The 23,782-nt window shown below is 38.8% G+C and overlaps 1 protein-coding gene across 1 annotated transcript in view; it reads left to right on the forward strand.

Annotated features, from left to right (window-relative positions):
• kcnh5b (potassium voltage-gated channel, subfamily H (eag-related), member 5b) overlaps window positions 1-23,782 on the forward strand; it is a gene marked incomplete at both ends in the record, with an annotated part of 89,622 nt that overhangs the window by 44,729 nt on the left and 21,111 nt on the right. Inside the window, 3 exons of the mRNA XM_083892096.1 lie at window positions 13,519-13,718; window positions 16,869-16,928; window positions 18,230-18,422. Coding sequence (XP_083748222.1) covers window positions 13,519-13,718; window positions 16,869-16,928; window positions 18,230-18,422 — 453 coding nt within the window. The remainder of the gene's footprint in view (window positions 1-13,518; window positions 13,719-16,868; window positions 16,929-18,229; window positions 18,423-23,782) is intronic.

The raw sequence follows: 23,782 nt of genomic DNA on the forward strand, positions 1-23,782 counted from the left end.
TTGTGAATGTCCCACAGACGCAGTTTTATTCATGTGCTCATAATTAGACGATAAAATCTGACCTTTAATTATTAATCCTGTGAATCATCAGCGCTGAATTATTCACTCTTTTCTCTGCAGCTAACGATTGTTTTCATGATTCGTTAATCTGTCGATGAATTAATACGATGTCCTTGTTTTTGTCCAATTGAGATTTAAAGACGTATAAGTGAGATTTAAAGACTATAACTGAGATTTAAAGACGTATAATTGAGATTTAAAGTCATAAAACTGAGATTTAAAGACGTATAAGTGAGATTTAAAGACGTATAACAGATTTAAAGACTATAACTGAGATTTAAAGACTATAACTGAGATTTAAAGTCATATAACTGAGATTTAAAGACGTATAAGTGAGATTTAAAGACGTATAACAGATTTAAAGACTATAACTGAGATTTAAAGTCATATAACTGAGATTTAAAGACTAACTGAGATTTAAAGACTAACTGAGATTTAAAGACTTATAAGTGAGATTTAAAGTTGTATAAGTGAGATTTAAAGACTATAACTGAGATTTAAAGACGTATAAGTGAGATTTAAAGATGTATAAGTGAGATTTAAAGACGTATAACTGAGATTTAAAGTTGTATAACTGAGATTTAAAGACAATTTTTCACACTTTTTTCTGCTGCTATAGTTGTTTTCATGATTCGTTAATCTGTCTATGAATTCATTCGTTATCTCTGTCGTCTGTGTGGACCAATCACAGAGCAGTATCAGTATCAGACGTCTCCACTTTTACGTTCCCTCACTTTCGACCTCTCTCTTTTTTCAAAGATTCAGCGTCTTCTGCTGTGACAGATCCGTCCTCTCCTGTCTCTCTGTCTCTGAAAGACACTCCTCCCCCTCCTTGTGGCTCCTCCCCCTCCGTGTGGCTCCTCCCCCTCTGTCCTCCTCCGTCCTCCCTCATGTTGAATAGAACACTGAGCTGTGTCCTCGTCCATCAGCGGAGGAGACAGTCAGTGAAAGTCAAACATGAGCTCTTTTTTATACCAACATAATCCCTGATAATCTGTGTGCTTTGTGTTTCCGCCGCTCCTCAAAGTTCTGGAAAAACTCAAAGTCGCTCTGAAACTCAAAGGAGTCTAAATCTCTGTCGTCCTCGTCCTCGTCCGTCCATTTGTCTCACGTCCTTTTCTTTTGCACCATGTTTTTGAAATGACTGACTGACTTTTTAAATCATAGAACTCTGAGTTTTAAAGTCTAGATTCTTGGATTAAATGAAGTTTTTCTGAGATTTAAGGTCATATAACTGAGCTTTAAAGTGGTATATCTGAGATTTAAAGATGTAGAACTGAGATTTAAAGTCAGAATTCTGAGGGAAAAATCGGAATTCTGTGATTAAATTCCGTGTTTCTGATTTTAAAAGTGGTATAATTGCGATTTAAAGACAGAATTCTGCGAGAAAAATCAAAATTCAGAGATTAAATTCTGTTTCTGACTTTTAAAGTGGTATATCTGAGATTTAAAGACGTATAACTGAGATATAAAGTCATATAACTGAGATTTAAAGACAGAATTTGAAGAGAAAAATCTGAATTCTTAGATTAAATTCTGAGTTTTCTGACTTTTAAAGTGGTATAACTGAGATTTAAAGACAGAATTCTCAGAGAAAAATCTAAATTATTACATTAAATTCTGAGTTTCTGACTTTTAAGATGGCATAATTGAGATTTAAAGTGGTATATCTGAGATTTAAAGATGTAGAACTGAGATTTAAAAAAAAGTCAGAATTCCTAGATTAAATTAAGGGTTAAAGTCATATAACTGAGATTTAAAGTTTAACTGAGAAGAATTCTTGGATTAAATCCAGACTTTCTGACTTTAATCCCGTCACAGTGTCAGCACGTTGCTCTGTCAAACCTCTCTTCACTGTCTGACACTTTACAGAGGATTATTTAGTGGACTGAGGGCATTTTAAACTCATCATTTAAAGTCATATTTTAAAATGCTGCTCAGTCGTGTGAGAATCTGCAGTGACGACAAAACAACGACCTACATTTCTCACATCGTCAGAACTCTGAGATTAAAGTCGCTTCTGTTTTTCTTCTTCCTCATGTGACGAGAAGAAAAAAGCTCTTTGTTTCAGCAGAATTCATGTAAAGAAAATGAAGAAGTTTCTGTTAAACATTTATGACACAGAGTGATTTATTATGAATAGACTTTGTTCTGTTGGAATATTTCTGCTGATGTAAAGTCAGCAACACACACACACACACACGCAACAATATCACTATTGTATTCATATATTAATACTATATATGTACAGTATGTTATATGTGATATATTAATGCTGCTTCACCTGCTTCCTGCTACACTGAGCCCAAATACAGCCAGAATTCTAAGAGAAAAGTCAAATTTCCCAGATTAAATTAAGTGTTTCTGACTTTTAAAGCAACAAATCTGAGATTTAAAATAGAATTTCAGAGAAAAACCAAAATTATTAGATTAAATTAAGGGTTTCTGACTTTTAAAGTCGTATAACTGAGATTTAAAGTCAGAATTCTAAGACAAAAACCTAAATTATGAGATTAAATTAAGGGTTTCTGATTTATAGTCGTATAACTGAGATTTAAAGCCAGAATTCCGGGAGAAAACCCCAAATTATTAGATTAAATTAAGAGTTTCTGACTTTTATAGCCACAACTATGAAATTTAAAGTCAGAATTCAGAAAGACCTAAATTATTAGATTAAATTAAAGGTTTCTGACTATTAAAGTCGTGTAACTGAGATTTAAAGTCAGAAATCTGAGAGAAAAACCTAAATTGTCGGATTAAATTAAGAGTTTCTGACTTTTAAAGCCACAGCTCTTGAGATTTAAAGTCAAGAATTCTAAGAGAAAAAACTAAATTATAAGATTAAATTAAGAGTTTCTGACCTTTAAAGTCGTTTAACTGAAAGTTAAAATCAAGAATTCTGAGAGAAAAACCTAAATTATTAGATTAAATTAAGAGTTTCTGATAAAATAGACAGATTATTGGATTATGAAGATAATCTTCAGTGTTCTCCAGTGAAAAGCAGCGATGACACAGAGAGAAAATCACATTCAAACCTCTTTTATTGGCGTGAAACTCCTCAGTCAAATAAATCTGGATTATTCTCAGTGTTTTCCTTGTTTTTAACCTCAGCGTTTGTTCTCGTCTCTAATTAGAGAAGACAAATCCTGGTCCTCGGCTGCTGTTTGTGTTGTTTTTTTAATGATGGAGAAGAGAGAGGAGGTGTTAGAGGAGGAGAGCGAGTGGATCACGGAGGTGAAGCTGGAGTTAAGACCACAGAGCGACGACCGAGAAGCTGCAGCTAAAGCTAAAGCTCTGTATGTCAGAGTCAGACGTTTATAATGAACGCTCTGCTGCTGCAAAACATTCTGAAACATTCTTTGTTTTCTCACAGAGGTTTAATTATTACAGCAAAACTGCAGCGAGAAACCTTTGTTAAAACCAACCAAGGAGAATTTGATTATTATTATTAGACCCAGAGATGAGCCAATGATTGGCAGAAATATCGATTTTTTTGCAGTGTCAGATTTAAAGGAAAAAAAAAATGTTACTAATTTGTCCCTTGTGGCAGAAAATGTCACCTTCCCAAAAACTTCTGTAAAAACATTATATATTGATATTTTCCACTTTAAATGAGTCAATCTTTTAAAGCTACTTCAGCCTGAAATATACATGTTAAATATTAATTATATTTTTGAATTTGTAACCCTTTAAAGGCCAGTTTGTTTACACTCCATTGTTTTTTATCGACAAAAAAAGACAATAATTTCCATAAAATATTTTTCAAGGAGAATTTGATTATTATTATTATTAGACCCAGAGATGAGCCAATGATTGGCAGAAACATTGATTTTGATGAATTGTTTGATTTTTTTTTTGCAGTGTCAGATTTAAAGGAAAAAACTAAAAAACTTACTAATTTGTCCCTTGTGGCAGAAAATGTCACCTTCCCAAAAACTTCTGTAAAAACATTATATATTCATATTTTATTCCACTTTAAATGAGTCAATCTTTTAAAGCTACTTCACCCTGAAATATACATGTTAAATATGAATTATATTTTTGCATTTTTAACCCTTTAAAGGCCAGTCTGTTTACACTCCATTGTTTTTATCGACAAAAAAACGACAATAATTTCCATAAAATACATTTCAAATAGAATTTGATTGTTATTATTATTATTAGACCCTGAGATGAGTCAATGATGGTTAAAATAAGCAAAAAAAATAATATTACATAATAGTGTTAAATGGTTTTAAAGAGTTATTGATTCACATTTAAGAAGCTTTACTGGTTAAAAACAACAACATTCACACAGATTAATCAATCGTGTCTGTTTTTTATTTTGAAATTTTTATTTGGAGCTTGTTTTTTTGTGTCTAAAACTTTTCTGAACACGTCTGCACTTCTTCGTTTTGCTGTTTTCTTTGGACTCAGCAGCTCCGTTTGCCTTTAAATCCACTTTGCATCGACACAAACTTCTTCCTCTTGATGATCGGCGGTGTCTGTTGTGTCTCTGTCCTGTAGCCGCCGTCCCGTCCGTCCTCTGGAGTTAGCGTCAGCGTCACATCGTCTTATTCTCTTTCATCATCACACCGCTGTCCTCTCTCTGCTGTGACTTGTAACTGAACGCTGAGCACAGAGCAGCTCTGTGGGCACCTTGACGCGCTGAATAATAAATGCAGAAATGAGCAGTGTGGTTTTCCTGCTTCACAAGGTCTTATTAAAACAGAAGCAGAGGACGGGGTTAGGGTTATTCTCCACCACGTGTGAAGGAGGATAAACAAACGACTTCAGGGTCGGGAAAAGAAAGCGAGAAGGAGCAGAAAATGCAGCTTTGTGTGATGTGGAAATATAGCTTTAATCATCAGGGAGAATCCTGCAGAGTCAGCCATTCAACATTCTGATGATTTTCTGTCGCTCTTTAATCTCCAGGATGAGATAAAATAGTCCTGAAAAGATGATTAATAATAAACATGCAGAGAAAGATATTAACAATACGACTTTAGAAAGGTTAAATAGAATAGAATGTTTATTATAGTATTAAAAACTTCTGAATTATATTATTTCAATTTTAACCCTTTATAGACCAGTTTGTTCATGATCACCATCAAAATGTCACCTCAACATTCGGATGGTTTTTGTCTGGATATAATCACAGGATACATTTTCTATCACTCATAAACAAGATAAAATAGTCCTGAAAAGATGATTAATAATAAACATGCATATAGAAATATATTAACAATACGACTGTAGAAAGGTCAAATAGAATAGAATGGGTATTATAGTATTTTAATAAAAACTTACTAATTTGTCCCTTGTGGCAGGAAATGTGACCTTCCCAAAAACTGCAGTAAAAACATTATATATTAATATTTTTTCCCACTTTAAATGAGTCAATCTTTTAAAGCTACTTCAGCCTGAAATATACATGTTAAATATTAATTATATTTGTGAAATTTTAACCCTTTAAAGGCCAGTTTGTTTTGCAGTAGTGGCCGATTCAAGACATCAAGTCATCAGAATATATACAGTATTGATATTTACTGCATGAACAGGATTGAATATGTATATTATGTAAAGTATATTATATATATTGCACGTGGGATGAGTATAAAGTCTTTAAAAGTGTGTCATTTCACACTAAAGTCTCCTGGTTTTTCCTGGATTGACTGCGTTGTCATGATCGTGTCCTTAGACTCTCGTTCAGTGCTATATTTGTCATGTTGGTGTTTAAAAATAAAAAGTGTGAGTGTGTAAATGTTACGGAGTAAAAGTTCACACTGAGCTTCTGCAGTGAGAAACCTGAGATTTCTCAGTTTGCCTCACGCTTAACGTGACACTGTTAAATTCTCCACATTCGATTTATAAATCAGTAAATTGCCTCAGTGATGGCGCTAACGACCTGCAGCACAATTACACACCGAGCGGTGGTTTCCTGTGGTGTGTGTGTGTGTGTGTGTGTGTGTTGAGTTGTTTGTCTGTCGCCCTCTGATGTCGAGAGCACATTCAATCCTTTTGTTCGCTTAAATAAATACCGCGTCGCTCCCGCGAGGCCTGAGTGACATTAACAGTAACGAGCGGCGCCCACAGCGCTCGCTCGCTCGCTAACGCTGCTGAAAAATTAAAAAAATTCCCCGGCTGTCGGCGTCTGGGCAGACGCATGACTGACGGCCTCCTGAGGCACCGTCAGCCTCGTCAGGGAGAAGTCGATTATCCAGACGTTTAACGGCGAGAGAAGAGAAACTTCAACCTGCCTCGCTTCACTCGTCGACATGGCAACGACGGAACGAGCCAGAGCTCCTGCTGTGACAGTGTTTACCGTCGCTGATGGCTCTGAAACCTCCAGACTCCTATTTTAGGGGCTTTAGTGATTACTTGAGCTGAAGGAGCACATGTTTCTCTCTCTGCTGCCGCCATCGATGTCCTCAGGAAACCTTCTCATGAAGAACCACATGGATTTGTTGTTGTTTGAGAGGAGGAAGAAACAGGAATAACACAAATCCAAACGTGTTCTGCTCAGGAGATATTTGTCTTCTCAATAAGTAATTGTCCAGAAGAGCTGAATGTGTTCCTCAGAAGTTCCTCAGGACGTTCTCCAGAACTTCCCTCCATCAAAATGAAAATATCTAAGTGAGCCACAGTGTAGCATGAACTCAGGTTAACCCCAGACCTCAATGGGAACCTTGAAGGAAGCAGAAGACCTTCTTCTCCTCACAGTCGATCATTTGCATCCATCTCATTTCGTCCTAAACAACATCCATGAACCTCCTCTGTGGTCTTCCTCCTTTCCTGAACCGAGTGAAGTCCCCAGTGATGGTACTTTGACATCAAGCTGAACCTTGAAGGTCTTGTTGCTTTTCAGACCTTTGTCCCCAAATGTTTAGAAGACCTCAATGTGTCCTGAAAGGATTACAGATCCCCAAAAGTTCCTCTGTCCAGAGAAGTTGAACATGTTCCTTCCTTGTTCTCCAGAACTTTCACCCCATCAAAAAAATATCTGCGTGAGCTCATGTCCACAGTGATCAATCACTTAGAAGGTCATGAAGCATCAACTCAGGTGGGAACCTTGAAGGAAGCAGAAGACCTTATTCTTTCAGCTTCTCCCTTTAGAGGTTTGTCACAGTCGATCATCTGCCTCCATCTTCTCATGTCGTCCTAAACAACATCCATGAACCTCCTCTGTGGTCTTCTTCTTTTCCTCCTGCCTGGCAGCTCCACCTTCAACATCCTTTGTCCAATATAACCTTGGTCCCTCTTCTGCATGTGACCAAACCATCTCAACCTTGCTTCTCCAAACTTTATCTTCAACCTAAGCTGTCCCTCAAAGATACTCGTTCACCAGCAGTCAGTCGCATCAACGTGAACTCTAATCATGACCTTAATTCCACACATGTTCCTGATATTGTCCAGAAGAGCTGAATGTGTTCCTCAGAAGTTCCTCAGGACGTTCTCCAGAACTTTCATCCATCAAAATTTAAAAATATCTAAGTGACCTCATGTGTAACATGAACTCAGGTTAATCCCTGACCTCAATTGGAACCTTGAAGGAAGCAGAAGACTTATTTTAGCTTCTCTCTTTAGAGGTTCCTCACAGTCAACATCCATGAACCTCCTCTGTGGTTTTCCTCCTTTCCTGGACTGAGTGAAGTCCACAGTGATGGTACTTTGACATCAAGCTGAACCTTGGACCTCTTGTTGCTTTTCAGACCTTTGTCCAGACCTGAAATTGTCTAGAAGACCTCAAGGTGTCCTGAACGGATTGCAGTTCACCAAAAGTTCCTCAGGATGTTTTCCAGAACTTCTGCTGCCAACTCACAAAATGTACATTTGCCGGATATTTGAGTGTGAACATAGCTGAAGAAGCTCCAGAACTTTAGTCCAGACTTGCTCCTGAAATTGACCAGAAGACCTGAATGTGTCCACACAAAGATCCTCAGGATGTTCTCCAGAACTTCTGCTGCCAATTGTTTGACATTTCTGGATATCTGAGTGAGAATTCAGCTGAAGAAGCTCCAGATATCACTTCTGACCATTGTCCAGCTGCTTCAAACACAAGGAATCATCTGCATGGTCATTGTTCTGGAGGAGAATCACATTTCTTCTCTAGTCCACAGAGATCGTACAGCGTTTTGACCTCGACCTCCATCTGAATCGTGGAGGACTCTGAAGTATTTGGAGAAAAATGGAACAAAGAAAGAGTCAAAGCTCCCAGAAGAAGAAGAAGAACTGTGTGTGTGTGAGTGTGTGAATATTAAAGACCATGCGTTTCACTTTATTACAGCAGAGACATAAATAATTACACGTGTGTTTAGCGTGATCTGTGTGAGACGCTCGCAGGTTTCACACCAGATTAACATAATCACTGACAGTTGTGGCTAATCTCTCCGCAGCTCATTCATTCATTCTTTCATTCATTCATTCATTTCTGAGTCGTTCCCACAGTGAAAAGCAATCATATCCAATTATAATATTCAGACTTTTTTAATGATTATTATTTTAATTTGATGTCATTTATGCCTCAGCTTCTACAGCTAGGAGAATTCTATCAAGCAGGTGTCAGGAAGGACAGATCCATCCAGGCTGTGATCTCCATGAGTGTGTGAGCCGTCGTCCACCGCTCTGTACCTGTGCACCTGCCCCCTACCTGCTGCTCTGAGTCACTGCAGTCACATTTAAACTGCCACCAATTACGTAATCTGGGTCGGATCCAGATTAAACTCAGGCTGATGGTCGAGCGTCTGATTCTGAATACACATACCAGATTTCATCATTTATGGGATTATTTTTCATGGGATTATTGGACTTCACTTCCTGTGTTAAAATTTAAATTGCCTCCAAATCTATAATCTGGGTCAGATCAAGATAAAACACGGGCTGAGGGTGGAGCGTCTTGTCCTGAATACACATACCATATTACCATCATTTATGGGATTATTTTTCATGGGATTATTGTTAAATTTAAATTGCCACCAAATTTGTAATCTAGTAATCTGGTTAATTCCATTATCAGATCCGGATGAAATTTAGTCTCATGGTAGATTTTCTGATGCTGCAAACACACAATCAAATTTTGTTATTTTTGACTTTAATCTCAGAATTCAGATTTCTGACTTTAATCTCAGACTTGTTGACTTGTTATTCTTACAGTTTTGTCCATGTTAAAGAGACAGGGGTTTGTGGGACGTCTTCAGCGTTTTCAGCAGATTCTCAACAAACTTTAATAACAACGTACTCGGGTGACGATCGTGCAAAATTCAGATTAACAAACTCACAGATTAACATTAACATTAACATTAATATCCACTGGTGTTATTTTGTCCTCACAGAGAGACACAGACAGACAGAGAAACACAGACACAGACAGACAGAGTCAGATGAAACCAGGAGCTGGAAGGTCAATCAATGTCTGCTGCAGGTGTCATGTGATGCTGACAGAGGACAGAGGACACAGGACAGAGGACAGAGGACAGAGGACAGAGGACAGAGGACACAGGACAGAGGACAGAGGACACAGGACAGAGGACAGAGGACAGTACAGAGACTGACTGATCAGAGCTACAGCTCGTTACAGAGACACAGGGACAATGTTGACACACTGGTCAATGTTTGTAAGCCACTCACTCTCCCACACCAAAGCCCATAGAGAAAATCAGTGATTTTAGCTCACAGGGACACAGGAACTGCTGGTCTACTGCTGCCTCGTGTGGTCACTTTGTGTCACTGAGTTAAGTCTAAATTAAATATTTTAAAAGCCGAATTGACAAAATCAGTCATTGTAAGTTAGTGATGGAGGCAGCAGTGGATCAACAACTCCTGTGAACTCCTGTGTGCTGTGATGTTAAAATCACTGATTTACTCTATGGACTTTGGTGTGGGAGATTGACGGTGATTTTATAAGTTTTTAACTCCTCTTGCGTGCCTAAAATCAGTTTTTTACTTGATAATTAAGTTTGTAAACGACTCGTTATTACATTAGAGGTATTAGAAAGCTGAAGTCAATGGCTCTTAGTTTGAAAATCAGTTTGAAAGGAAGCGGTGCTACGTAATGACAGATGTCATAAAAACATGCATTTTATTTTCTTACAATAACTTAAAAAAACAAATGTAAAAATCAAAATGTGCATTTATTTATTTTAATGTCACTTTTCACACGTGCAGAAAAAAAACACGTGTTTTTGTGTCATTTAAATATAAAAGGCTCAACATTTTACACAAACTGCACCTTTAATAAAAGGAGACTCCGCCTCCATGGTTCATTAAATTGTGTAAACTGACCCTTTAAACCTCGGCCTTTCACTAACAAGTCATCCCTGTTCTGTGTGAGCGTGACCTTTTGACCCCTGCACATGCAGAGCTTCACATATCATATCGACACTTTCCTCTCCTCCTCCTCCTCCTCCTCCTCCTCCTCCTCCTCTTCCTCTTCCTCTTCTTCCTCTTCCTCCTCCTCCTCTTCTTCCTGCTGCTGTTTACCTTCAGCTCGATGTGACCGCTCCTCCATGACTTCATTACTCCCGCAGACCGCAGCGCTCGCCGCGTCCTCGGGGAGCGCCGCTGATCCCCCGGCGGCCTCGTTACCTTCAGCGGTGGAGGCTGTTTGTGCTCGCTCTTAATTTGGTCTCATTAGTGAACGTGCAACACTTTGTCTTCATGAGCTCACAACAGCGAGACGGGGATTTTAGCTCACTCTCTCTGCACCAAAGTCCATAGAGAAAACCAGTGATTTTAACATCACAGCACACAGGAGTTCACAGGAGTTGTTGATCCACTGCTGCCTCCATCACTAACTTACAATGACTGATTCTGTTAATTCAACACAAAGTGACCACACGAGGCAGCAGTAGACCAGCAGCTCCTGTGTCCTTGTGAGCTAAAATCACTGATTTTCTTTATGGGCTTTGGTGTGGGAGAGTGAGTGGTTTACAAACGTCAGTTTCCTGTTGGAAAAGTCTGTCTAACAGTGAAGTGTGTGAATGTGCGCGTGCGTGTGTGTGTGAGTATGTGTGTGTGTGCGTGTGTGGGGGTGTGTTTGTGTGTGTGTGTTTGTTTGTGTGTGTGTGTGTATGTGTGCGTGTGTTTGCGTGTGCGTGTTTGTGTGCTTGTGTGCGTGTATTTGTGTGTGCGCGTTTGTGTGTGTGAGTGTGTATTTGTGTGTGTGCGTTTGTGTGTGTGCGTGCGTGTGTGTGTGCGTGTGTGTGTGTGCGTGCGTGTGTTTGTGTGTTTGTGTGCGTGTGTGTGTTTGTGTGTGTGTGTGTGTTTGTGTGTGTGCGTGCGTGCGTGTGTGCGTGCGTGCGTGTGTGTGTGTGTGTGTCTCTCAGGCATGTGACCCCGACATGTTTCCAGAGCTCAAACTCCTTCACTTTCACCTGGATTAACGAACCACTCTCCAGGTTTCAAACATCACTGTGAGTGAAAATGAACCGTTTCACTTCCTGGAGAGAAAACCCAGCAGGAGCTCGTTTTCAGCTGTGTGTGTGTGTGTGTGTGTGTGTGTGTGTGTGTGTGTGTGTGTGTGTGTGTGTGTGTGTGTGTGTGTGTGTGTGTGTGTGTGTGTGTGTGTGTGTGTGTGTGTGTGTGTGTGTGTGTGTGTGTGTGTGTGTGTGTGTGTGTGTGTGTGTGTGTGTGTGTGTGTGTGTGTGTGTGTAGGTGACACTGGTTCAGCCGCTGTCGTCCAATTAGCAGCTGTGTGTTTGAGCTCTTGTGTCTCAGGATCTTCAGCTCAGTAATCTGGTCAAAGTCTCCTGGTTTATAATCTGACAGAGTCCTGACTCTCTCTTCACCTCTGTGTCTTTGTCCTTTTTCTGTCATTTGTTCCTCTTTTTGTCTCATTATCCTGCTTTTATTTCTTCTATTTTTACATTCACTCTCTCTCCAGCTCCTTTGTTTTTACTTCTTTCTCCTCATATATACTGTCTATCTATTATCTATCTATAGATATATCTAAAGATAGATATATAACGGAGTATTAGGTTCACATGTAAGAAAGAGAGAAAGAATAAAAAAACAGCATGAATTCTGAGATTAAAGTCTAAATTCTGAGTTTAAAGAAAGAATAAGGTCATATTTCTGAGATTGAAGTCGGAATTCTGAGATTAAAGCAAGATTAAGGTCAGAATTCTGAATCCTGAGATTAAAGTCAGATTAAGGTCAGAATTCTGAGATTAATCAGAACGGAAATCCATTTTTTTTTTTTTTTCTTCATTTTAAATTGTTAAAAGAGTATTTTAATATGCAGTAAATTATAAATAACTGCCAGATATTCAACGTTATTCTGGAAAAGTGGACAAAAGAACTTGTTTATAAGACATTATTTAGTTTTATGTGTAAAATAAGCCACAAAAACATGTTGGACCCTGGGTCATGTGTTAAAGGTGTTAAAGGTGTTAAAAAGTAAAATGTTTCTTCAGCTCAGTCATAAATGAACGGCTGTGAAACGCGTCACTCACTTCAGACTGAAATAACCGAGGGTTCCAGTTTCACTGATGAAGGTTGAACTTTCTTGTCGTTTTATTAAGAAGAAGAAGAAGAGGAGGATGAGGAGGAGACTATTTCTAGTGAGGTCACTATGGCAACAGTGGAGTCACAGCTGGAGTCAACACATGATGGATTTAAGTTTTAAAGTGGGGGAAATTTTAGAGAAATTACATGTTTCACTCAAGGCTGCGGAGATTTATCAGCCACTTATGTATGTATATATTACAGAAGTATTAGGAATGAAAAAAATGAAAACAGCGTAAATTCTCAGATTAAAGAAAGTCAGAATTATGAGATTATATTTCAGATTAAAGTCAGAATTCTCAGATTAAATTCAAGATTAACGTCAGAATTCTCAGATTAAATTCAAGATTAAAGTCAGAAATCTCAGATTAAAGTTAGAATTCTCAGATTAAATTCCATATTAAAGTCAGAATTTTCAGATTAAAGTCAGAATTCTCAGATTAAAGAAAAGCTAAAAATTCTCAGATTAAATTCAAGATTATCGTCTGAATTCTTAGATTAAAGTCAGAATTCTTAGATCAAAGTCAGAATTCTCAGATTAGTCAGAGTTCTCAGATTAAAGAAAAGGTAAAAATTATCAGATTAAATTCAAGATTAACGTCAGAATTCTCAGATTAAGAGTCAGAATTCTCAGATTAGTCAGAATTCTCAGATTAAATAAAAGGTAAAAATACTCAGATTAAATTCAAGATTAACGTCAGAATTCTCAGATTTAAGTCAGAATTCTCAGATTAAATTCAAGATTAAAGTCAGAATTCTCAGATTAAAGAAAAAGCCGAATTCTCAGATTAAAGAAAAAGTCAGAATTTTCAGATTGATTAAAGTCAGATTTCCTAGATTAAAGTCAGAATTCTCAGATTAAAGTATTACATTAATCTGGAGTATTACAAACTCAAACGTGAGGTTAATTCCAGTAAAACGCTGAACTCTTTGTGAGAACCATCCTCTCAAACGTTATCCTCCGTGTCCCTGCAGCTCTCCTCTACGCCACCATCTTTGGAAACGTGACCACCATCTTCCAGCAGATGTACGCTAACACCAACCGCTACCACGAGATGCTCAACAACGTGAGGGACTTCCTGAAACTCTACCAGGTTCCTAAAGGCCTGAGCGAGCGGGTGATGGACTACGTCGTCTCCACCTGGTCCATGTCCAAAGGCATCGACACGGAGAAGGTGAGAACCTTAAAGAACCAACGACTCACTTTATAAAATCTACGTCGGTTTAAGTCTAAATGTTCACGTCTCTGTTAGACAGATTTTAACAACAGGAAGCTGAAGTTTGTAAACCACTCACTCTCTCACACCAAAGTGCATAGAGAAAATCTGTGATTTTAGCTCACAGGGACACAGGAGCTGCTGGTCCTCTGCTGCCTCTTGTGGTCACTTTGTGTCACTGAGTTAAGTCTAAATTAATTATTTTAAAAGCCGAATTTTACAAAATCAGTCATTGTAAGTTAGTGATGGAGGCAGCAGTGGATCAACAACTCCTGTGAACTCCTGTGATGTTAAAATCGCTGGTTTTCTCTATGGACTTTGGTGTGGGGGAGTGAGTGGTTTACAAACTTGTGTCTAACAGTGAGATAAAGACGTGTTCTTAAGATATTGTAGACTCAAACTGATGTGAATTTCATTTGCTAAATGTTTTTGTTCAGCGGCTAAAATCAGTTTGACATGATGTAAAACTCATTTATGGATGTTTTTTGGTTCAGGCAGGAATTTTAAGACCTTTTGTTGCCGTTAGACACCAAACTGTCCCCTGACACTGAGTGAATATGTATGTATTATCATAAATGTATTTATATTGCACTGTAAAGAAACAGTGGACCACAGTGCTCGTGCTCAGTTTCATCAAATACAAAAAGAAAGAAGGATAATAGTGAATATTCACAGAGGTAAAGTCATAAATGTATTTAAAATAGCACTTTTTACCGGAACGAAATCTCCCAGAGTGCTTCACAACAATCTAATCTAAAAAAGATAACCAGGTAATAAAAGAAAGTCATAAAAATAACAAATAAAAACAAAGATAACGCACAAGATAGTGATTATATATTGCTTTAAAGCATTACTGTAGTTTTTACTGTGAAATACTGACGTTCTACATTCATTAATTTAATATTCCCTCTGTTTTCACACCTCCTCCTCCTCCTCCTCTTCCTCCTCCTCTTCCTCCTCCTGCTGTAGTTTTCATGGAGAGAATCATCATAAACATAATAATAATAATAATATTAATAAAATCCTCCTGTGAGACCACGCTGAGAGGCTGGTGTATGAAAACACCTCCGAGTCAGAACTGAGGCCAATTAGTCAGTGTTTTTCTGTCACAGTGGGAACAATTAACTGATCCTCAGTCAGCTGTTTATCCTCAGAATATACACCTGAAAACACTGGCCTGGATCCTCATGTGTCCTACAGCTCCTCATGTCCTCATGTCCTACAGCTCCTCATGTCCTCATGTCCTACAGCTCCTCATGTCCTCATGTCCTACAGCTCCTCGTGTCCTCATGTCCTACAGCTCCTCATGTCCTTGTGTCCTCATGTCCTCGTGTTCTCATGTCTTACAGCTTCTCATGTCCTCGTGTCCTTGTGTCCTCATGTCCTACAGCTCCTCATGTCCTCATGTCCTACAGCTCCTCGTGTCCTCGTGTTCTCATGTCTTACAGCTCCTCATGTCCTCATGTTCTACAGCTCCTCGTGTCCTCATGTCCTACAACTCCTCATGTCCTTGTGTTCTCATGTCTTACAGCTCCTCATGTCCTCATGTCCTCATGTCCTACAGCTCCTTGTGTCCTCATGTCCTACAGCTCCTCATGTCCTCGTGTCCTCGTGTTCTCATATCTTACAGCTCCTCATGTCCTCGTGTCCTCATGTCCTCGTGTTCTCATATCTTACAGCTCCTCATGTCCTCGTGTCCTCATGTCCTACAGCTCCTTGTGTCCTCATGTCCTACAGCTCCTTGTGTCCTCATGTCCTCCAGCTCCTTGTGTCCTCATGTCCTACAGCTCCTCGTGTCCTCATGTCCTACAGCTCCTTGTGTCCTCATGTCCTCATGTCCTACAGCTCCTTGTGTCCTAATGTCCTACAGCTCCTCATGTCCTCGTGTCCTCGTGTTCTCATGTCTTACAGCTCCTCATGTCCTCGTGTCCTCATGTCCTCATGTCCTACAGCTCCTCGTGTCCTCACGTCCTTGTGTCCTCATGTCCTCATGTCCTCATGTCCTCCACTTTAAATACAGCAAAAACAAGTTTTTTTATGTACATTTAAATGATTAATTGTTGTCTTTCTGTTCAAAAGTAAGTTCAGAGAAAATGATGGTGAAACGCTAAAAATAAACCTGATTTTTGTCCTGTATATTTTTGTTCATTCAGTTAAAAACGGTGAATTCCAGACTGGGACGGGGGTTTTTGCTCAGTGCTGCCCCCTCATGGTTGGATGATGTATTCACATTAATCATCAACTCTTTATTTTTCCGTCTTATATCATTTGTATATTTTTGTTTTAAAATATTCTGTTTATTTGTCTATGTGTAACAAATAGTTACGTCCGTCGCCTTAAAGACAAAAAATGCCACGTGAAAATTCTTCGTAAACTACGATGAGTTTTAAGCATAAAAACGTTAATTTTTTTTTTATTCTTTATTGTTATGCTTTCATTCCGAGGTCCTGATCTTAAATTGAAGTTGTTTTTTTTATATTTTTTTGTAAATATTTGACCTTTTTTCCTCTGTTGGGCCTAAATTTCCTGTAAAAATGTTCAAATTAAACAAAAATTCTTACTTAGGTCCAGCAAAAATAAATAAATAAAAATAAATCTCCTAACTAATACTTATGTAAGAAGTTAAACAGTTAAATCTGAGCATGTTTAAAATCCAGTAGGTGGCGATCTTGAGTAATAGATAGCCAGTAAAAAAAATAATAATTCAGGAAATATTATATTTTATTTGATCATCAGGACTGATGTTATTTGCATATATAGATTATATAAGTTATATTTAAGGTGAAAATGAATGTTTAAACATTGTCACATTTTTGGCACTGAAGGTGCAGAGTGTGAGTAAATTATACAACACACACACAAAAAACATAAAATTAAGAACATTATTGTTTAATATTATCCTTAGACTGTTATTGTTAGCGTTGGTCCTCCAGTGCAGTTTTACACTCTCCAGTGTCTGAAATGACCTTTGACCCCGGGGTCGTGTTTTAGAGACTGTTTCTCCCTGTAATTAATCCTCAGAGAGTAAATAACACATGTTCTGCTGTTGTTTTCATTGTTTCTTCTTCTTCTCTTCCTCTGTGACTCCCTCGTGTTTTTGCCCTCCAGGTTTTATCCATTTGTCCAAAGGACATGAGAGCAGACATCTGTGTCCACCTCAACAGGAAGGTACGAGTCTGAGGACCTGGCTTTTCTCGTTATTGTATACTGATCATTATTATTATTATTGTTATATTGAAGCAGAAGTTGTTGTTTTTTAAATGATATCTCTGTTCTATTTTTATCAACGTCAAAGTCTGTGGAGTAAGATTTGTGCTAATGTTGTCAAAACAATCAGAAAATACACAAAATTGCGCATGTGGCGTTTCCATGACGACTGACCGGAAAAAGACGCGCGCGACGTCATGTTTACGTGCCGCGACACCTGAGTCCAGGCACCTTTTACCAGTTAGCTCCGTTAGCTGCATTAGCTCGTTTAGCGCCGTTAGCGTTAGCCTACATTGGAACTGGAGCGGTCTGTTTATTAAAGGAAAAGAGCAGCGCTAACAAATAACGTTAGCGTACCTGTGTTACTGCGTATGTGTGCCTCTGTTTTTAAAGTTTAGCGTTACTTCAGAGACTCATTTTAACAATCGGGGAGTCACGTAAACATGTTGTCATGTGCATTTTTCCGATATGTCGGCATGGAAACACGTCATGCGTTAATGTGCGCTAACGTTGACGCCATTAACCGCCGCTATCGCGTTAACGTGCCCAGCGTGCACTACACAAAATGCAGATAAAATATACATTTAGTGAGTGTGTTTAACTTGTTTGAAAATACACTTTTTTGTTTGCAATGATCGGAATTGTGCCGCCTTCTGATTGGCTACTGAGTTTTGGAGCAGGAGTAGAGAACAAACTGTCCAAACTTCCGGTCCATTGAGCTGTCACTCAAAAACGCAGTAGCCAATCAGCAGGTTGTTTCCTAAGCCCCGCCCATGGTCAGAATCACAAGCAAAAAGCCAGGGAGCGCAAAAAAAACAAGTTCGGAGCAAAACTGTGAAAAAGATTCGGAGAAAGCTAAATTCCGATCATTCAAACAAACAAATAAAGTGTATTTTCAAACAAATATAATGCAATCATTTTTCATATTTTCAGTTTGTGTATATTTTTGATTTTGTGGTTAATTATTGTTTGTTCAAAGTGTTGTTTAAGTAATATTGACACATATCTAATTCCATTAAAGTTGACCAGACATGGAAGTTCTTTGCATTAATAGATATAATACATGTCTTCACTATATATATATATAGATATATATAATATAATATAATATTAAAGGTCACAGACTGAACAGCAGGAAGTTCACATCATTAAAACTTTGAAGGCGTTGACAGGAAACTGTTTCCTGCAGCTGAAGCTGAACAATCTCAGACTTCAAAGAACTTTAAAAAACTTTAACGCTTTCATTCTTTTTTTCGTCTCAGGTCTTCAACGAACACCCAGCGTTCAGGTTGGCGAGCGACGGCTGCCTGCGTTCTCTGGCCGTGGAGTTCCAGACCATCCACTGCGCTCCAGGAGACCTGATCTTCCACGCCGGAGAGAGCGTGGACACGCTGTGCTTCGTGGTGTCGGGGTCACTGGAGGTCATTCAGGACGACGAGGTCATCGCCATCTTAGGTCGGTGCTTTCTAAGCAAATTTAAATTTAGTCATTGAAGACCCTCACAGACCCTCACAATGTCCCTGCTTTATAAAATGTCCTCATTGTTACAAAATGTCCTCACTGTAACAATGTCCCCACATTCTAAAAAATGTCCTCACTGATGTCCTCACTTTCAAAGATGTCCTCGCTTTCGAAGATGTCCTCACTGTTAGAAAATGTCCTCGCTTTCAGAGATGTCCTCACTTTCAAAGATGTCCTCACTTTCAAAGATGTCCTCACTTTTAAAGATGTCCTCACTGTTAGATAATGTCCTCGCTTTCAGAGATGTCCTCACTTTCAAAGATGTCCTCACTTTCAAAGATGTCCTCACTGTTACATGTCCTCGCTTTTATGGTCGTCCTCACTTTCAAAGATGTCCTCACTTTCAAAGATGTCTTCGCTTTCATGGATGTCCTCACTTTCAAAGATGTCCTCACTGTTAGAAAATGTCCTCGCTTTCAAAGATGTCCTCACTGTTAGGAGATGTCCTCGCTTTCAAAGATGTCCTCACTGTTAGAAAATGTCCTCGCTTTCATGGATGTCCTCACTGTTACATGTCCTCGCTTTTATGGGCGTCCTCACTTTCAAAGATGTCCTCGCTTTCAAAGATGTCCTCACTCTCAAATATGTCCTCACTTTCAAAGATGTCCTGACTCTCAATGATGTCCTCACTCTCAAAGATGTCCTCACTCTCAAATATGTCCTCACTTTCAAATATGTCCTCACTTTCAAAGATGTCCTGACTTTCAAAGATGTCCTCACTTTCAAATATGTCCTCACTTTCAAAGATGTCCTCACTTTCAAAGATGTCCCCACTCTCAATGATGTCCTCACTCAAATATGTCCTCACTGTTACATGTCCCCACATTCTAAAAATGTCCGTCCACCTTTTTTCTGTCTTTTTAAAACATTTTTCATCTGGTTAATAATTTGAGTTTGAGTAATTTGAGCGTCTTCAGGGACAAAGGGCGTGGTCTACACTTGCTGCACTCTCTAGCGCCACCCACAGGTCATTTACAGAAGTGTTTTTTCTCTGGTTATGAACCATGTGCAGTGATGTGATTGAGGAGGACGTGGACAGAGCGAGCAGCGTCTGCGTCTCTGTCCTCATACAAAGTGTTTGCTGCTGGCGTTTGAAGACACTGATCTATTATGTTAAAGCTATAGATTCCACTGCAGCAGAGACAGAGACACTGAGGCTGTGACGCAACACAAGAGAAGAAGAAGACAGGGAGAGAGGAGGAGGAGGGAGGAGGAGAGAGGAGAGAGGAGAGGAGGAGGACATTAAAGAGATGAAATTCACAACATGTGAAAGAGGAAGAGGAGAAAAATCACATCAGACGAGAAATTTGGTTAGAAAGTGACCCAAATGTGAAAAAGTGGGTGAAACTGAGACGGAGACATACATGTGAGACACTGTGAGACACAGTGAGACACTGGTGTCTTCAACCTCATCACTGATTCATCACAGTGAGTTCATCAGTGGATGATGTTGTTGTAGAGAGACACAAGGTTATTAATATCATTATAACCATTATCATTAGTATCATTATTATTATCATCATTATTAGTATTATTATTATTATTAGTGGTAGGATCATTATCATTATTATTACTATCATTCTTATCATTATTATTATCATCATCATCATTATTATTAGTAGTAGTAGTATTATCATCATCATCATCATCATTATTATCATCATCATTATTGTCATCATCGTCATTAGTAGTAGTAGTATTATCATCATCATTATTATTATCATCATCATTATTAGTAGTAGTAGTATTATCATCATTATCATTGTCATTATCATCATCATCATTATCATTATCATCATCATTATTATCATCATCATTATCATCATCATCATCATTAGTAGTAGTAGTATTATCATAATTTTTTTCATAACTATTATTATATAATCTTTTGAGGAAGACCCACACACATCCTTTATCAATACAGTTTAATCTGGAATGGTGTGCTATTTGTTTCTAAGCGTTTCGTGTAACCATGGCGACAAAAAACGTAAAAACCACAACATTGCGAATCATTTCCACATGCACATGAATGGGCAAAGGCAATGGTCAGAGAAACTATCAGAACCCCGCCCACTTTGAAGCAGGTCACATGACTTTGCAGTTTCCTCACCTAAATGAACTAAAAGTTTCGATAGATGTTACGGTTTTTACACAATCGTAGTTTAAGTTTTGTATTTGTACTGACATTTTGTGTCAGTACAAGTTTTTCCGCAAAAAATCTCTTAAAAGTTTGCAGTTGTAGTACTTGAATATTGATCATTGAATATTCTCCATGTCCACTAAACTAAAAGTCCCAGTTTTCCCCAATATCGGAGTTTTTCCTCAGAATGTGACAGCGTTAGCGCAGCATTAGCGTCGCTCTGAACTCAGAGAAGATGAAGTCTCTCCAGAACCTTCATCGTCTCCTCTGTGACTCTTATTTATCCACAGCAGCCAAACTCTCACAGACGCTAATTGGACATTTTTTCGGGGTCAAACTTTGCGTTGCATAGCAACCAGGAGAGTATCCTGGTCCTTAGTGACGACTGCTTACAGCTGCAGTTTGTGTTTGAGCAGCAGCAGGAGGAGGAGGATGGAGAGGGATCAACTGCCAATCATTTCCACACACACAATAGGAAACGGCCTAAAAAACGATCATAACTCCGCCCACTTTGGAGCGTCACAGCGTGGTCGTACTTTAGCGTAGAGACGTGGTTCAAACTTTAAACAGGTCACATGACCTGAGACTGTTCTCACCTGAATCAACATTTTTATACATGTTACACTTTTTAAACAATTGCACTTTAATTTTTGCACTTTTATAATGAGTGTGTATTGCGGCGTTAGAAAATAATGACAAAAACCTCGACACAAACTCCTCTCACGCACACACAGACAGTTTTGACATGAAAACGTTGCAGTGGGCGTGGCCTAACCCTGTGTGGTGTTTTACAGTTTTTATTTAAATCACCTCAGAGCACACAGAGTTCTGCACAAACATGTTAAAACTCTGCTCAGGAGTTGATTTAACAGTGATTTTAAAACTCTCATTTCTCTGTCAATTCACAGCCGTTTGTCACAAATGTAAATGTGGGAGTTCCTGAACGCCTCCTGACGCTTATGAAACAAACATTTACTCTGTGTCATCAACCGTTGTTGAAATACGACGACTTGAAAACACATGGATTTATCCGTTTTGGATTAATTGATTATTAAATGACTAAAAGGGAATTTTACCTTGTTTCTTTGCTTCATATTAGCAAAGAAATCATGAAAGCTGAATCAGTTTGGTTTGTGGACCAAACGAGACATTTGAAGACATCACATGTTGACGTTTACTCGATTTATTGAGAAAATAAACATCAGATTAATCAAGTTTGACATTAATTTTAGTTGCATATGCCATTAAATTTGACAAAGGTTTTAATATTTTTTGTGAAATTTAAACAAATACGCTGTTTATATGAAATAGTTACGTTCGTCACCTTGGGGACATAAAGTGTCACCATTCAAACCAATCATAAACCCATTTAATTGAACGTTAAATCACTATTTCCATGTTTATATGCTTTAATTCTGAGGTCATTCTCATAATTTTGACCCGTTTTCCTCTGTTTGTGATCGATGTAATCCTCTGGGAATCCAGCAGGTGGCAGTGTTGTGGCCAGTGGAGGCCTTTTCAGAAAGTATTGAAAATGAATTAGTCTCATATTTATGATCATGTCTGATGTTGAGGAAGAATTTGGTCATTTAAGGTGAAAATGAGTTTGTTTAAATGGACGGCACATTTTTGGCCCTTAAGGTGTCGAGAGGGAGGATTTGACATTTATCATCAACCGTTCTTGAAAAATGACAACTTTTAAACCCGTTTTTCATTGGTTTTGGACAGTTAGAAAACAATAAGAGCAAGTGTTTGTGAACGGTGTGGAAGTTTATCATCTCACATCATCTGCTTTGTCTTTGTTTGTATAAATCTACTTTAGAGATTAGACAGGAAGTCATAAAGAAAGATGGAGTTTTGTGTGGAGACGATCACAGATGATCATCTATCACTGTTCATATCCAGGAAAATCCACTTTTCTTTTTCTCCTCCACTGGATCATCACGAGGAGATCCAGAGAGACAGATGATTGACGTTTGGAGGAGGACGAATAGACGAGGAGGAGGTGATGGAGAGGAAAAGAGTGAAGGAAGGATTAGAGGCGAGGAGGAGGTGAAAGAGGAGGGAATACAAGAAGGAGGCAAAGACAAAGGAGTTTAGGACGAGGATTTGTCCTCAGAAGAATAGATGCACCAACCTGTGTGTGAGTGTGTGTGTTCTTGTATGTGTATCAGTGTGAGGACCTCAGGACGTATACACCGTAGGGAGTGAGGACATTTTGTCAGGGATTATTTTGGGATTAAGACCTGGTTTTAGGGTTAGAACTGGATTTAGGTTAAGGCTAAGGTAAGGAGCTAGGGAATGATTTATGTGTGTGTGTGTGTCCTCACTAGGAAAACAGGAAAAGCACTAGGGGTGTGTGTGTGTGTTTGTGTGTTTTTCTGTCATAAACACTGACCTTGTCAGGACCAGTCGTCCTCATGGAGACCAAAATCTGGTCCTAATGAGGCAGAAGAACTTCTTACGTTGAGGACTAAGGTTTGAATTGTGGTTATCGTTGAGATTAGGCTCAGTTTATGTGTGTGTGTCCTCACTAGGAGAACATGTGTGTGTTATTGTATTTTTTAACACTTTAGGACATTTGTTCTGTCATAAACACTGACCTTGTGAGGACCAGGAGTCCTCATGGAGACCAAAACCTGGTCCTAATGTGGAAAGAACCTTGTTTAAATGAATGGACGTCAGTGCAGAGTCCTGAGAAGAATAGCTGCACCAACCTGTATGTGTGTGTGTGTTCTTGTGTGTGTGTCTTTGTGAGGACCTGAGAACGTATACACCATTGGAAGTGAGGACATTTTGTCTGGGATTATTTTGGGATTAAGGAGCGAGGGAATGCCTGATATCCGAGTGTGTGTTTTTCTGTCATAAACACTGACCTTGTCAGGACCAGTCGTCCTCATGGAGACCAAAACCTGGTCCTGATGAGGCAGAAGAACTGGTTAAGTTTAGGATTATGGTTTGAATTGTGGTTATGGTTGAGATTAGGGTTAGTGTTTGTTATTAACTGGTAATGGTTAAGGTTAGTGATGAGGCTTTGTTTAGTCTGTTTAAATGAATGGACGTCAATGCAGAGTCCTGAGAAGAACAGCTGTGTGTGTGTGTGTGTGTGCGCATGCGCGTGCGTGCGTGCTTGCGTGTGAGTGTGTGTGTGTGG

This window comes from Microchirus variegatus (genome assembly GCF_963457635.1).
Source record: "Microchirus variegatus genome assembly, chromosome: 7".
Classification (NCBI taxonomy): domain Eukaryota; kingdom Metazoa; phylum Chordata; class Actinopteri; order Pleuronectiformes; family Soleidae; genus Microchirus; species Microchirus variegatus.